General features: G+C 42.2%; 1 protein-coding gene across 1 annotated transcript; it reads left to right on the top strand.

The window, feature by feature from the left end:
• The first annotated feature begins 482 nt into the window (after positions 1–482).
• OSTC (oligosaccharyltransferase complex non-catalytic subunit) lies at positions 483–11,803 on the top strand. Its single transcript, XM_004009629.5, has 4 exons — positions 483–682; positions 5,115–5,208; positions 7,763–7,960; positions 11,224–11,803. The coding sequence occupies exons 1-4, from the start codon at positions 544–546 to the stop codon at positions 11,240–11,242; spliced, it is 450 nt and encodes a 149-aa protein (XP_004009678.1). The 5' UTR covers positions 483–543; the 3' UTR covers positions 11,243–11,803.
• Positions 11,804–15,950: the final 4,147 nt, after the last annotated feature.

Here is a 15,950-nt window from a genome sequence, read left to right as displayed (position 1 = left end):
TTATTAGCAGTTGTTATTATTATTATCACCACTGCTACATCAGGAAGTAAACGCTCAACAACCTAGGACTTTCTCAAACTCTTGAAAAACCCGCTAATAAGAAAGACATTTCCCAAACTTCCCCATTCATCCTCTGGCTCTGGGAACCTAGGGCGCTCCGCGTCCAATCAGCTTCCAAAATCCGCGGCGTCTGTGAGTGGGAGGGGCTCAGATAGACTCCGTTCCCTCTGCTTCTCCGGCTTGGCCACGTCTGAAGGCCTGCAGGTCCTTGAAGGTGCATAATTCGCCTGCTTATTCATTGGCAATAACTGAACTTCTTATTCAAATTTATGTTTCACAAGATTCTATAATACATAGCTTAGGGTCACGTCACTTATCGGTTTTTATAGTTCCTTCTTTTCTTCTGGGGGTGTGCACACTGCCTCCGAGCGTTGCGGACCTGCCGGTCGCTTCCCTGCGCACGCGCCGGGGAAAGGGAGGGCGGGCCTGTTTCCGGGTGGCGCGTGGGACTGGAGGCCGAGAGCGTCCCTTGCTACCGCCAACATGGAGAGTTTGTACCGAGTCCCGTTCTTAGTGCTCGAATGCCCGAACCTGAAGCTGAAGAAGCCGCCCTGGGTGCACATGCCGTCGGCCATGACGGTGTACGCTCTGGTGGTGGTGTCTTACTTCCTCATCACCGGAGGTAACTCGGCCTGCCTGGGGCCCGAGAGGCGCGGAGAGCCCGCCCGGCCCGGGGGCGCGTCAGTTCCCTAACTTTCAGCCAGGGGAAGCATCGCTCTGCCCTCAATCTTTTCGGAGGGTGGAGGAAAATTCTGGGGGTCACCGCCCAAAGGTTTCTTTACCCTCACGCCCTGTCTTGTATCTTGAGAGGAGTCGTGTTCTCTATCCCGTTGCCTTCACTTTCCTGGCCTCTTAGCCAAACGATCCGAGTTGAATAGCGTATTTTTCAAGCCCAGATTGTTGCTGTTGTTACTGCATGCCATGAGTTACTTAATAAAGGCCCTGGGAAAATCTGTTCTGGCCCATTCTATTTCCACTGCTGTTCAGGAGGGTGGGGGACTTGTACCTTCTTTGTCTGTGGTCCCTGGAACTTTGGTAGACACTTAACAGTCTTCGGATTTGTTAGCTCAAACCTAAGGCTTCGTGTCGCTTTCTCCTCAATCAGCAGTACATATGAATGGAATCTTCCGAAACCCACGGTTTTGATAAATATTTGAGGTTGCAGATAAATCTTGAGAAGCTGTCGTATCTGAGAGAGCAGAAGTGGAGAATTTTAAAGAATAAGGGGAATAGCATTACTTTTGAACACTTTTACATTATCATCTTATCCTGTTCTTTGCAAAAGGGGCGTCGCTTTATATAGTGGTGAGTTGGCAATCCGGCTGCAGTCTTTTCATAGCCACCACCCCTTCAGCATTTCCATGATTTACTCAGCACTGTGCTACTGCGCTTGTTGGATTTTGGGAAGTGGAGAGCTTAATTTGGAAATGATAAAATTAAAGCTGTACAGATTAGGGACGGCAGGAGCAGATGACTGTTTTTAAGGGAATAGTCAGACATCATTTTCATAGATGTTTTGTGAGAATAATTGGCACTGAAGAGGGAAGTATTTGAAATGAGGGATTAGTTCTAGCATGAACCTTTAGGTTTACCCTCCTCCCAAATCTAGGATAATGACAGTTAATTTATGTTCGAAATAAGTTACATTTAAAATACTTTTTATGTTGCTAAGATACTGTCCTAGCATAAATTAGTGTTAACATTTGCTCAGCACATTAATAGGGGCTGAACTGAATAAACAAAATTTAAAATGCATGTTGCTTTTTAAGAAAATCTTCATCTGTTAGAAATCTTTCCTGTAACCCTTACCTCCCTTGGAGCCAGGACCTTTACTGGAAACCTCACAGTTTTCATTCTGGCTCCTTTTTCCCTGTCAATTTTTGTAATGGGGAGATTCTTTGCCCTAACTTCTGGGGGAAGTGAGAGGACCCCTTTTAGTGGCCAAGGCCATGAGCTATCTCATACAGGAGAATTACCTGAATACTGAGTGTGCCTTTATAAATAAATGATACTTATTGCTGAGAAATAGTCAGCAGATAATGTGCTGAGTCCCCATTAAGTTCTAGGCGTTAAGTACTGGAGAGAACAATGACTATAACAGATAAGGGCCCTCCCTTCCTGATGCTGATAATGCCATTGGTTGAGACACATGAAATGTCACGTGAATTTTTCTCCATAATATTTTTTCCATTGCAGATTGCCACAAGTGCTTTGAAGGAAAAGAAAAAGAGGTTTTGAAAAATAATCAGAGTTAGGAACATCATTTACGTTGGAGTCCCTCAGGAAATGACGTGTTAGCCAAAGTCTGAAAGATTGGGGGAAGAGTATCTGGGAGAGGAAGAAGTCTGAACAAATATGGGATTAAGAGACCAATTAGGTGGGTTTTACAGTTGACTTAGGATGATGGCAGCGGAGATGGAGGAAGATATAATGAAAGATATCGTGGAAGCAGAATCTTGGTGATGATTGATTGGATGTAGGGGGAGAATGGCTTGAAGGAATTTTACTATTTTACTGGTGTCTAGTTTGAGCACTGAGTAGGCGAAAGTGTCATTTTCTGAGAAGACTAAAGAAATAAAGTGGTTTTTTGATGGGGAATGGTGAATCCAGATATGTAATAGTTGGACAGACCAACTATAATTAGTTGAAGATGTCAAGTATGCAGATAGAAAGTGAGAAAAGAGGTTTGTATTGAAGTTAGTCACTAACAGATGTTTTCAGAACTCCTCCTATAAGCCAGATATTGAAGAACAGAGACAGAATTTCTGTCCCTAAGGAGCTTCAGTTTAGTTCAGTCACTCAGTTGTGTCTGACTCTTTGCGACCCATGGACTGCAGTATGCCAGGCTTCCCTGTCCATCACCAACTCCTGGAGCTTACTCAGACTCAAGTCCATTGAGTCGCTGATGCCATCCAACCATCCCATCCTCTGTCATCTCCTTCTCCTCCTGCCTTCAGTCATCCCCAGCATCAGGGTCTTTTCAAATGAGTCAGTTCTTCACATCAGGTGGCTAAAGTTTTGGAGTTTCAGCTTCAGCATCAGTCCTTCCAATGAATATTCAAGACTGATTTCCTTTTGGTTGGATCTCCTTGCTTACATCTAATTTTAACGGTGCTAACATTTGATAGGTGTTGGCATGTTGAGGATCATTAGCATAGAAAAGCCATGTGAAGGGATTAGTTCAGTTGGGAAGAGAATGTAGAAAGAGAAGAAAATAGTGGATCAAGCCCTAGGGAACTCCGAGTATTTAGTAGTTTTATAGAAGAGGAGGCTCAGCTGGAGAGAGAGCAAGAAAAACATGGACAGGAGTGTCACAAAAGCCATAAGAAGCCATCCCTCTCACCCCCCAAGAAAATGGATTTAGTAAACTGGATGGAGTGCTGCTAGGAAAGCTCCTAAGATGAGAACTGAAAGTGTCCTTTGACCAGAGCAAGGTCATTGGCCACCTTAGCAAGAGTAATATCAGTGGTAGCAGAAGTCAGATTGGAGTGAGTTAAAGAATGAAGGGTAAATGAGAAAGTAGAGGCAGCAAGTTTACCAAATTCTTTTTTTCTTTTCCAGAAAGAAGCCTGGCTCCCTTTCCAAAAGGAAGCATAGAAGTAGAATATTAACTAGGAGGATCTGGTGTCAAGGAAAGGTTGATGTAGGGAGCGGGAGGTTGATAGATAATACAGGAGAGAGAGGAGCTAGCCAAAGGAACAGTCTTTGAAATGGTAAGGGTGTGGAGTCCTGATGATTGCAGAGGGGATCCCATGGTGATAGGAGGAGGGACTCTTCCCCTGGTGTAGCTGGAGGGAAGGAGGTGAAGATGGAAGCTGGCTCCAGTTTGTGGATTTGATGGTGAGGTAGCATTAGAGAATTCCTAAATGGTGGTTTTGTTATCAGAGGTGAGGGAGACAGTCTTGTTAGGCTTAAAAAAAAAGCTAAAAATGAGGATGGTGGAAAACAGTGGAGAAGATAAAAGAGTAGACGTTGACAGTGGGAGATTTGGAAAACAGTGTCGATGGGCAGTAACATAAGTGGTCATTATGACATAGTGAAAGGTATTAACATTAATGGTCATGTGCCTCCAGTATTGCCAGTCTGCTTAACGATGTGATTTTAAAATGTCTCATTTTACTTTTAAGCAAGAAAAATCCTCTAGTTACCTCTTAATTATAGAAACATATCCAAGCATATGCGTAACATTTTTCTTGAATTAGAAATAGCCTTTAATGTTAAATCTCCTTTATTGTGGAGTCATTCTTGAGTTTGGAAACAGTTACTGAATGAATTCTGTCATAAAATACCTCTTTTTGGAGATAATTCTGATTTACAAGTCATTCTAAAAACACTGAGTTGAATTTCTGAATGGTTTATCTGAAGTGTAGGAGATAAGCTGGGCCTCATTTCCCTGTAATAATACAGTAGAGCAGTTCTGTTTAAATATAAATGCGTCTTTAAAGACAGATGCTTCCTTTAACTTCAGTATCTTTCTATGAGTGGGCTCCCAATCTTCTCCAGCACTCAGGCTCTAAGATTTCTCTGCTCAGTCACTCAGTGGTGTCCAGCTCTTTGTGACTCCCATCGACTGTAGCCCGCCAGTCTCCTCTGTCCATGGGATTCTCCAGGCAAGAATACTGGAGTGGGTTGCCATTTCCTTTTTCAGGGGCTCTTCCTCACCCAGGGATTGAACCTGCATCTCCTGCTTTGGCAGGCAGATTCTTTACCACTGGCACCACCTGGGAAGCCCCAGAAGGAAATATTATTTAAATACAAATGAACCTCTAGAGACAGACGGGCTTCCTATTGACTCAGACGGTAAAGATTCCTCTTGCAATGCAGGAAACCCAGTTTGACCCTGGGTCAGGACGATCTCCTGGAGAAGGAAATGACTAACCACTCCAGTATTCTTACCTGGAGAATTCCATGGACAGAGGACCCTGGCAAGCTACAGTCCATAGGGTCACAAAGAATCAGATGCAACTGAGCAACTGACACTTTCACTTTAGAGACAGATAAAAACTAAATAAGTTAGAAATCCAGTCTAATCTATGTTGTTACCTTTCATTTAGGAATCATTTATGATGTTATTGTTGAACCTCCCAGTGTCGGCTCAGTGACTGATGAACACGGGCATCAGAGACCAGTTGCTTTCTTGGCCTACAGGTAAAAGATACCATTTTGAATGATTTGATGGTGGGAAAGAAGATTGCTGGGGCATGCCTGCGTATTTAAAATTATGGCACAACCTATTGGGTCGATTTGTATTTTGACAATAGGGGTTTTAAAATGCTAAATTTAGAGATTGTAGGAAGTGGACAAGAACAAGAATAAAAGTATGTTATCCATTTATTAGGAAATATTTCACAATGATGGACATAATCACTGATTTAAAGGAGGATATCAGTTTAAAATACATTTATTTATAGGCTGTTCTGGGGTCAGTTTAAAATACATTTATTTATGGGCTGTTCTGGGGTCAGTTCTGGGGTACGTATTTATTTGTAAATAAAGCTTTATTGGAGTTAGGTACACAGTTACTTCTGTGCTATCCATGGCTGCTTTCAAGCTACTGTGGTAAGTGTGACACAAATTACATGGCTGACAAGCCTAAGATACATAGTGTTTGGCCATTTAAGGAAAAATGTGTGGGGCTTTGCTGCTGGTCCCGTGGTGAAGAATCTGCCTTTCACTGCAGTTCGATCCCTGGTCAGGGAAGACCTCACATGCTGCGGAGCAGCTAAACGTGTGCACCTCAACTGCCTAGCCTGCGCTCCCGAGCCCTTGCCTCTGGTGGAGCCCCTGCACCTAGGGCCCAGGCTCCGCAGCAAGAGAGTAGCCCCCAGTCACGCCAGCTAGGGCAGAAAAGCCCTCAAACAGCGGTGAAGACCCAGCACAACCAAAAAAGAAAAAACTGGACCACTGGATTATACTGTTAAATAAAAAGAATAGTATTTGAGAGTTGGGAGGTCCTGCTGTTTATTTTTCCTGAGCAGTGTTCGTTGTGAAGTGAAGTGAAAGTTGCTCAGTTGTGTCCGACTCTTTGTGACTGTATGGTCCATGGAATTCTCCAGGCCAGAAAACTGGAGTGGGTAGCCTATGCCTTCTACAGTGGGTCTTCCTGACCCAGGAATCAAACTGGGGTCTCCTGCATCGCAGGCAGATTCTTTACCAGCTGAGCTACTAGGGAAGACCCTATACTGTTAAATAAGAGAAAAAAATTTGAGAGTTGAGAGTTCCTGTTGTTTATTTCCCTTGAACAGTGTTTGTTGTATTGCCTTATAAATCCACTTAGTAACTGTCTACCTAAAGATAGCTCTTTATTTGTATTTGTGTGTGTGTTTGTGCTCACTCTCAGTGGTGTCCAACTCTTTGCAACCCCATGGACTGTAGCCCGCCAGGCTCCTCTGTCCAGGGGATTCTCCAGGCAAGAATACTGGAGCAGGTTGCCATTTCCTCCTCCAGGGGATCTTGCCCACCCAGGGATTGAACTGGCATCTCCTGCATTGGCAGGCAGATTCTTAACCATTGAGCCACCAGGGAAGCCCCGTATTTGTATTTGCAGTTACATGAATGGTATTCCATGCAGAGAATATTCCTGGAAAGATTACTGTGATTCTCTGCGGGGAAGGGGAATCCAGGTGGCTGGAGATCCTGCTGGTAGGGAGACTTCTCACAGGGTTGACACTTGACTTTGAATTTTGAAACTGCTGCATGTGTTGTTTTCAGTTAAAGCAGTTAGTTTAGCAAACATACGTATATACACATACATACACACATGCATGCATATACTTTCTTTACATGTGTCTTTGTATAAATCATATCTTTAACAGAGAAACTTGCCTTTTGGGGTCCATGAACTCTTGAGAATTTGAAAGCTCTTCATCCCTAGAAAGAGGTGTCCCAGGTGGCGCAGTTGTAAAGACTCTGCCTGCCAGTGCAGGAGGTGCAGGAGACTCAGGTTCGATCCCTGGGTCAGGAAGATCCCCTGGAGGACATGGCAATGCACTCCAGTACTCTTGCCTGGAAAGTTCTGTGGACAGAGGCGCTTGGCAGGCTACAGTCCACGGGGTCGCAAAGAGCTGGACATAGTTGAGCACACGCACACACTAGAAAAATCATACGCCCGTATATACAAGAACTTAAAAGTTTATAGGTTACTGGAAATCTTTGTGGAGTTCATGAAGCCTTAATTAAGAAAACTTGCTTTTAAAAATTTCCCTTTGAAATAAGAGGTTTGTTAATTACTATAAAACTCAGGAAACGTTTCTAACCAGTTCACAATTTGAAATTGATAGTAGACATTTAAATAAAATAACTTTTTAAAGCAAAACTAAAATTCTGAGTAAAAGGTTCATGTACCTATAGTAGTTGACTTTTTAAGCTAATAATTAAAATGTGCATATTGATTTTACATACAGTTGTGTTAGTTGAGTTTTAAAGTATTTTTTCTTTTTTGAGCATAAGCTCCATGAAGACAAAAGATTTTTCTCTTGTTTTGTTCATTGTTATATTTCCAGAACCTAGAACAGTATTTGATGCATAATAGGCTCTCAGTAAATATTTATTGGAATGAATAGCCAGAAATATGGTAAAACACTTATAATAATAAAAAATAAACACAAAAATGTTTTAGCAGAAATAGGAATTTCAATCTGAGGAAAAAACTATTTTTCTGGAAATTTTCATTGACTATTTTGCTGTTTTCTTTCTTTTTCAGAGTAAATGGACAGTATATTATGGAAGGACTTGCATCCAGCTTCCTGTTTACAATGGGAGGTTTAGGTTTCATAATCCTGGACCGATCCAATGCACCAAACATTCCCAAACTCAATAGGTTTCTTCTTTTATTCATTGGATTCGTGTGTGTCCTATTGAGTTTTTTCATGGCTAGAGTATTCATGAGAATGAAGCTACCGTAAGTTATTCAGTGCTTTGTATAATCAATATCTTAACTTGCAAACTAATGAAATAATTATCTGGATCACGTGAAATCATAGGAGATTTAATTTAACCCTCATTTAAATAGATGAACATTTTGAGAACCAAAGAAATGTGTGACTTGCTTAAGGTTAGTTAGTAGCAAAATGGAAACAAGTAGATCTTCCTGTTGTTTCCATGTATGTTCATGAGAAAATACGGTTATTTTGCTGTAGCATCAGTGACCACTGATGGAGACTTTTCTCTAAAAGTGCTTTTTGGTTAATCTGTAACCTGTGGAGGAATTCCCATAGTAGTACTAATAACAATAGAGAGTATTTTCAAGCCATTAATTGCTGCTGCTTTCTGAATATTGATAGGAGGAAAATCGATTAACCCTTGGACAGAAAAGAGACTTTCATATATATATTACATTATTTAGATTCATGCAGAAAGCTTACGTTATCTTTGGAACAAAATAAATTGGTTTGGGAATTCCTTGGTGGCCCAGTGGTTAGGACTTAGTGCTGTCACTGCCAGGGCGTGTGTTTGACCCCTGCTTGGGAAACTAAGATCCTGCAAGCCGTGTGGCGTGGCGCTGCCTGCCCCCCCGAAAAGAAAGAAAACGGCATTTGAAGGATAGGATAACAGAGCTGAGCTATCTCCTGCTTAGAAAAAAATTTTGAAAATTGTTTAATTCTCTGGATTGTTTTCATCTTAACTTTTGTAATTATTTATGTAAACATTTGTCTTCTGCATTCGATAGGCCAGTTTCCAAGATAGTTGACTAAGATCTAACAATAGGAAATGAGAAATAAGAGTATACTCTCTGGGTTTCAGGTATAGATAGATGTAGTCAAAACAGAACAATAGTCTAAACAAAAAATTGCTGATTTCTATAACTTACCAAGCAGCCAAATCTGAGGTTTAAATTCTGAAGAGGAAGGGCTTTATGGTCCTCTCTCTGATGTGGTTCCTTATATACAGCTCCTAATGCCTGGCACCTTGAGTGTGGTGTGGGGAGAAACAATGGACAGTTTTAGAAGATGCAAACAGTATTGCATTTTTGGCATATTTGCAGGCCCCAGAGAGATGATGAGCCAGGCCTGTGGGCCTGCATATCCCTCATGGTGGGTATGGTTACTACCGCCAGCAAGGGAGGGATGTGTCATCTTGGGCGTAGATTCTCTTTGATGTCCCCACATACAGAAGCAGTTAGATATGTGATAAATGAGACAGCAACAACAGCACAGTAAGAAAACACATCAGTGTTTTTTCACATCAGAGAAGTTGCTAGCATCTGAGATAAAAGATGGCTATGCTGTAAGATACCTTCCAGGGTGGCACTCACTTTCACCAAGAATCTGATACCATTAACAAGAGGTACCTTGAGAAAACAATAGCGGTGAAAGGGTACCACCTGCTTTATATTTTCTGATCTATGCTTTTTAAAAGACCTGATGTCCTTCCTTACTGACTAGTTTTAAACATTAAAAGATGGCTTTATTTGATGCGGAAGCAGAGGTCACACACTAATTACAAGGAAGACTAACACAGCATGTAACTCTATCCAGAGATAAATGTCCTGTGTTTGCATATCAGCACATGACCGACAGCTGTCCCTAGAGAGTCCTCGGTTCTTTTGTTTCATAGTGTAAGACAGCTGTTGAGCAGCTTCCCTTGGTGCCAGCCCTGGTGGTGGACACTTTTCTTAGAATCTTCTTGAACCTTTTATTTCCTGTGAAGCTTTGGTCTTTTCTTTTTGTTATTGTTGTTAAGAATTATCTGGCAGATTTTATTTTTATTATAGGTTTAATCTTTTTTTTTTTTATAATGGAATACTGTTGGTTTACAGTGCTATGTTAGTTTCAGGAGTACAACAGAGATTCAGTTAGATACGTACACCAATCGGTTCTCTTTCAGATTAAGTACTTGTGAAGCTTAGGTCTTAAAGTATGCTTTTTGTGAAGTATCAGGCATTACCTTAAGAAATTTACGTGGAGATCTTCAAAATCAATATATACGTTAAGAACCTTTTTATTTTTTATTCAACCCTGGGTTGTCTCAGGGTTGTGAGATTAAAGTTGTGTATCTCTGTGCTCAGAGTGTGAATTGGCCAGGCTGGTAGAGCAGTAGGAAAGGGATAAATGAGTTCTAAGGAGATCACTTAGGCTGCACGTAGACCCAAGACCTGTAGGGAGTCAGGTAGGTCTAGGAGCCGGAAGAAGGAAAATCACATTCCTGAGTGTCTGCGCTGTGTCTGGCATGATGTGAGGTATCAGCCCCATGATGCGGTTTTTTGCCGCCACCTTCGAGAGGAAGAAACTCAAGACTCTGAACTAATAATAGCTAATGTTTGTCAAGTGCTTACTGCTGTGAATAGCAGTTACTATATTGGTAGATTCTCTTATATAATCCTTTAAATCTTTGATGTAACTCTATTTTACAGATGAGGAAGCTAAGGTTTGCCCAAGCTTATCTACTCATGTTAGAAACAGGGTCAAAAGCAGAGAAGTTCTAAAGGCATCAAAGGGGACAGGATGTTTTCAACCCTTTCTTAATGTGGATAGTTTTACACAGCCTTTCTGTTTTCCTCTTGATCCTAATAGGTTGCAAGGATTTATTGCAAAAGGAAAAGTTTGGAACTTTATAAAGCAGACTGTTAATACTTTAATTTAAAGGGGATTTCAGGGCCTACCTTGTGCATTTAGTAAAAGGATCTCCTATTTGAACACTGTGAAGTTTGACTTGCTCAACAGCTACAGCTGACACCCCTGCCCACCGTCAGGACATTTCATAAAGAGACAGGTGCAGGGTGCGAGGGCTTACTTCCCAGGCATGGACAGCTCCTGGTCCCTCCATCTTACACTTTGGTAATATTAGGCTTTTTAGGATGTCGAAATGAGCTGCTTTCTATAAAAAGCTTTGTGACTCTTGTTGGAATTGTGAGAGTCCAAAGGAAATTGATTCTAACTCTTAGCTTTAACTTTTACATAACATTTTCTTTTCTTTATTTTCTCATCTGGTGTCATTTAGCATATTGGTTTGTAAATTTATCCTTTGAGGGGGAAGGATAACGGAACCAAGGCCCAGTAATGTATTTATTTATTGAGGGGGCAAGATATGAAATAAGAACCATAATGAGGAATCACACATTTATATTTTCAGATTGTCCTTTGATTCATCATAAAATTTGTTTGGGACACTTTGAAATGTTGCTTCCTTTTCACTCTTTGTGTTTATAAATTTTATGTTTTACAGGGGCTATCTGATGGGTTAGAGTGCCTTTTGAGAAGAAATCAGCAGGTACTGAATTTGCTCCTGTTAATGAAATTTTAAAGGCTGTACCAGTCCTCAGATACGAAATGCAGAGAAGGATGAAGAGCAGCAGAAAAGAAACATCTGGTGAAAACATAGGAAGCATATGAAAGCATGGACTAGAATGTCTTGGTGTCAGAGACAAGCTTGTCAGTATTTTTTCCTGCTGGTCTTCACTGACATACCAATGATATTAAGTGACGTTTTCTTCTTCTTTTTTTTTTTTTTTCATTTCTTAGAATGTACTTCATTTCTATAGCTATAATATTGAATAAAGTGATTATTTTTTACAAACCCCTTAGCATTTTTTGGAGGTGACTTTTCTGACCTTCAGAAATTATTGTAAAATCAGGACACGTGATCCCACAAGCTGAGAACTCTGGACAGCTGATCAGCTTTACCAATGGTGCTTTGCCTTTAAACAGAGTGTGTGACAGTACATCGTGTCAGATATGTGTGGAAGGCTGTTTCAGGAACAATAAGATGTATGAAAGGAGCAGAAATAAATAATTTTTCTAATTAACTTTTTGTTGTTTTTTTTCCATTGGTTGATGGTATTAATCTTCAGTCTGTAATTAATCCGCTCCCATCCTGTAACTGTCAAGCTACTGTTGGTATCTTGAAGTCTCCAGGTCTAGATGGCAGGATGCCTGAGAGGTGGCAGCTCCATATCCCTATAAATATTCAAGCATGGGCTACGCAGTCATGTCTGTTTTAAATCTGATTGTTTTAGATGACGTTCCCTTCAGGCATTCACTTCCAGTAATTAATACAATTGTGAGCACATAAAAACATCTGTAGACTAGTCTGGTCTTCTCCTAATTTCTTCTAGCTAGGGCTTTTGGTTCCCCGCAGCGGGCTGGGCCTGCATGCTCAGTTGCTTAGTTGTGTCTGACTCTGACTCCATGGACTGTAGCCTACCAGGCTTTTCTGTCCTTGGGATTTTCCAGGCAAGAATGCTGGAGTGGGTTGCCATTTCCTGCTCCAGCGATCATCCCAACCCAGGGATCCAGCCTGCATCCCTTGTGTTTCCTGCATTGGTAGCGGATTCTTTACCACTGCACCACCTGGGAAGTCCATGGGGAGCAGTCTTGTGGTTGTCATGGAAGTTGGGAGGAGGACACTTCTCTGGGGTCTCAGTTCTTATCCTAAGATCTTTAAGTTTACAATAAAATTTCTACTCAGGTGGATTTTTTCTTATTCCAGGGCTGATCTAAATGTAGCTGTTCATTAAAAAGATTTATTTATTTATCCAGAAAGTTTTGAGAACCTATTGTATGCCAGGGAGCGCAGAGCTTATATGCTTATAAGGAAGTCAAATTATTGAAAGATTAAAAAATGTTTATAAAATTTCAGATACTGATAAATAACGACCAACAAAAACAACGCAAGAACAGTCCATCAGTGATGAGAGGTGGGAGAGGTGGTTACTGTACGCCACAGCTCTGAACAAGGAAAACAAGACCTGTATGTATTCACCAACTTTAAAGGCTTGATTTAACTTATATTTTCTGGTTTTTGGCCTCATTTTAAAACCTGATTAAACTAGGTGGACAAGGTGACACAAAGGTTTTATGATTTCCATAGGTCTTTTCCTGAGATTGAATAGTGAGAAGTTCCCGTTAAGCACCACCAGATGGCGCAGTTAAGGTTTGGGGTGTGTTTCTATGTCATAGCTTACAAGGTTTTGTTTTTGTAGTAAAGTATCTTGACTGAACACAGTGAAAGTGAAGTCCACCAATCCTCTCCGTCCATGGGATTCTCCAGGCAAGAATACTGGAGTGGTTTGCCATTTCCTTCTCCAGGGGATCTTCTCGACCCAGGGATAGAACCCAGGTCTCCCACGTTGCAGGCAGACGCTTTAACCTCGGCTCCACCAGGGAAGCCCTTAAATACAAGAATACAGTCTCTCAGAAAACCTATAGAGACACAGAACTTTGCATCTAAGTACTAACATCAAAGATTTCAAGGGAGGAAAGGAAGCCAGGTTGAAAGAAGGGGGAGGAGGCGGGAGAGGGGGGCACAATGAGATGTATTTAATTCTACTGGTAAAATTGCAATGTTTTATGTGGAGGAAAAAGTTGTGCCTTGTACTAGACTTTTGCTTTTGGGGATACTGCCAAAATGTTAACAGCCTGATAAAAAGCTTGCCAAGCAGTATTAACATTAGCAGAGGTTAAATAAATGAGATAGAGTAAATTAATGGCCTAGATCGGAAATAAAACAGTCTTTGATTTTATTACAGAATTCTCTAGAAGGTGTATGCTACAGTGGAGTTGGAAGGGCAAAATGGTTAAGTGGCGAGTAACTCTGGTGAAGGGATTCCCTCGTGGCTCAGAGAAACAGCCTGCCTGCTAATGGAGGAGACTCGGGTTCAATCCCTGAGTTGGGAAGATCCCCTGGAGGAGGAAGTGGCAACTCAGTCTAGTATTGGTACCTGGGAAATCCCATGGACAGGGAAGCCTGGCAGGCTACAGACCATGGCGTCGCAAAAGAGTCAGATACGACTTAGCGACTAAACAACAACAATTCCAGTGAGAGTTACCTCTTAAAGAAGACACAGAAGTTGCCAGGAGAAGCTGCCATCCTGTGATACACAGCTGACGGAACTAGTGTCAGCCCAGGGGGAGCTCCAGAGGGAAGAGTGCCTGTCAGAAACGTGTTGGGTGGGAAGGGCTGGGCCTTTGTACCACTCCACTGCCTCTTCAGATTTTGGCCTGGTCCCATCTTGAGACTAGCGTGGTGGAAAGGTGAGGGAAGCCTGACAAAGCTTGGAGACTGTCAGCTGGCCCTCCTTGCAGCTAGTCATCAGGAAGGTCTGAGCAGCACATCTCTGCCACAAATTTAGAAAGAAAATACCCTCTTTATAGGATTACAATGAGGAAATCCTGCATGCCTTGCTTATAAGGGGCTTCCTTGGCGGCTCAGACAGTGAAGAATCTGCCTGCAATGCAGGAGTCCTGGGTTCAATCTCTGGGTCCAGAAGATGCCCTGGAGGAGGGCATGGCAACCCACTCCAGTGTTCTTGCCTGGAGAATCCCATGGACAGAGGAACCTGGTGGGCTACAGTCCACGGGGTTGCAGAGAGTGGGACACACAGACATTGACTTGCTTATAAAAGGAGGGTGGTACTATGCTTGTTAATGTCTTTTTGAAGTGGGAAGTATGAAGTAACTTAGGTTCTTAGTAACTGGTATATTCCTGAAATGTAATGCTGGGAAAAAGGTTATTTCTCCACTTCGCTGGTAAGAAAATGATGATTCATTGTTGTAGAGCTTGAACTAGAATCCAGGTCTTCTGCAAAGCAGACCAGTTCTTTTCATTATGTACTGTTTTCTGATACAGATCCGTCCCTGAAGGTAGTAACGAGTACACACTTATTTATATTAATAAAAGAGGTAATGCCAGATGCAGGGTTATGTTAACAAGAAAAACACAACCTCTGTTCATGTGGAATTTCTTCTCCACCGACTATACACCAAGGGACCAATTCTCTTGGCCACAGGAACACAAGAGAGGAGCACCTAAACCCAGACTTGTGGTGAGGCAAGCCTTTAATTTGTTGTGAGAACAATGGCTACTCATCTGCCTAAATACTTCAAGGTACAAATACATTTCCCCCTAATCTCTTGTTTTTCTTTTTGTACTATGACTTTTAATTGCAAGTGAGAGAAATTCACTCAAGCTGTCTTAAGCAAAGAGGGTAAATTATTCAGATGCTGGAGTGTGACGATACTCAGGACAGGGATGCTGGGTGTTGAGAGTACCAGGATTGGGAACATGGGACTCTGAGGATGCCAGTGTTTACTTCTGATGCATCCTGTGGGTCTGCTTCATGCTTTTCTCTCTATAAAACTGGTCACTTCTACAGACTTCCCTGGGGTTGAGAATCCACCTTCTAATGCAGGGGACATGAGTTCCAACCCTGCTTGGGAAGCTAAGATCCCACATTCCTCCAGGCAGCTGAGCCCACACACCACCAACACACTGCACTGGAGATGCCAGCAGAGCCCCATGCACCACCATCAACTACTGGTCCGGGAGTGAGCCCTTGTGGACAGCCAGTCCCAGCTGCAGGTGACTGCAGCCACTTGAAACACCCCAGGGAGAACTGCCCCTCTTTGGCCTAGAAAACCTGGAGAAGTATTAATAAGCTGTTGCTTTTAGGTATTACATTTTGGGGTGGCTTTGTATGCAGCATAGATAACTAGAATGGGGGTACGGCCTTGGCTTTGGGACTGACTAATGGATGGACACTGTCAGGGTCTTGAGAAGGTGGAGGATGCCACCTAGAAGGGCTTCGAGAAGACCCACGAACAGGTCTCCAGGGAAGTTTGACGAGGGCTTGAAAGGAAAATGACCTTGGAGGCTGAAGGGAAGGTAGCAGCTTTGTTAATACTGCTGCCTGCTGTTAACATGGAAAATAGAAAGGGCACCTGATGAAGCCACGGATCCACGGGAGAGATTTCCAGGCAGAAACTAGCAGTGTCTACTGGCTTCATGTAGCTTCTGTTGCAGCTGATGAAATGTGAGGAGAGAGATGAACCAAGGAAGGAACTATTCAGTTCAGTTTTTGGCGTGTAGAGAAATAGAGAAGCCAGACCAGTCTTTCCAGATAGCAGAAGAAAGCTTGTGTTATAAGAACGCAGTTTATCAAAGACATGTTCCTA

The sequence above is a fragment of the Ovis aries genome, chromosome 6, assembly GCF_016772045.2.
Source record: "Ovis aries strain OAR_USU_Benz2616 breed Rambouillet chromosome 6, ARS-UI_Ramb_v3.0, whole genome shotgun sequence".
Classification (NCBI taxonomy): domain Eukaryota; kingdom Metazoa; phylum Chordata; class Mammalia; order Artiodactyla; family Bovidae; genus Ovis; species Ovis aries.
Note: the sequence above shows the minus strand (reverse complement) of the source record. Positions and strands in the feature narration are given on the sequence as shown.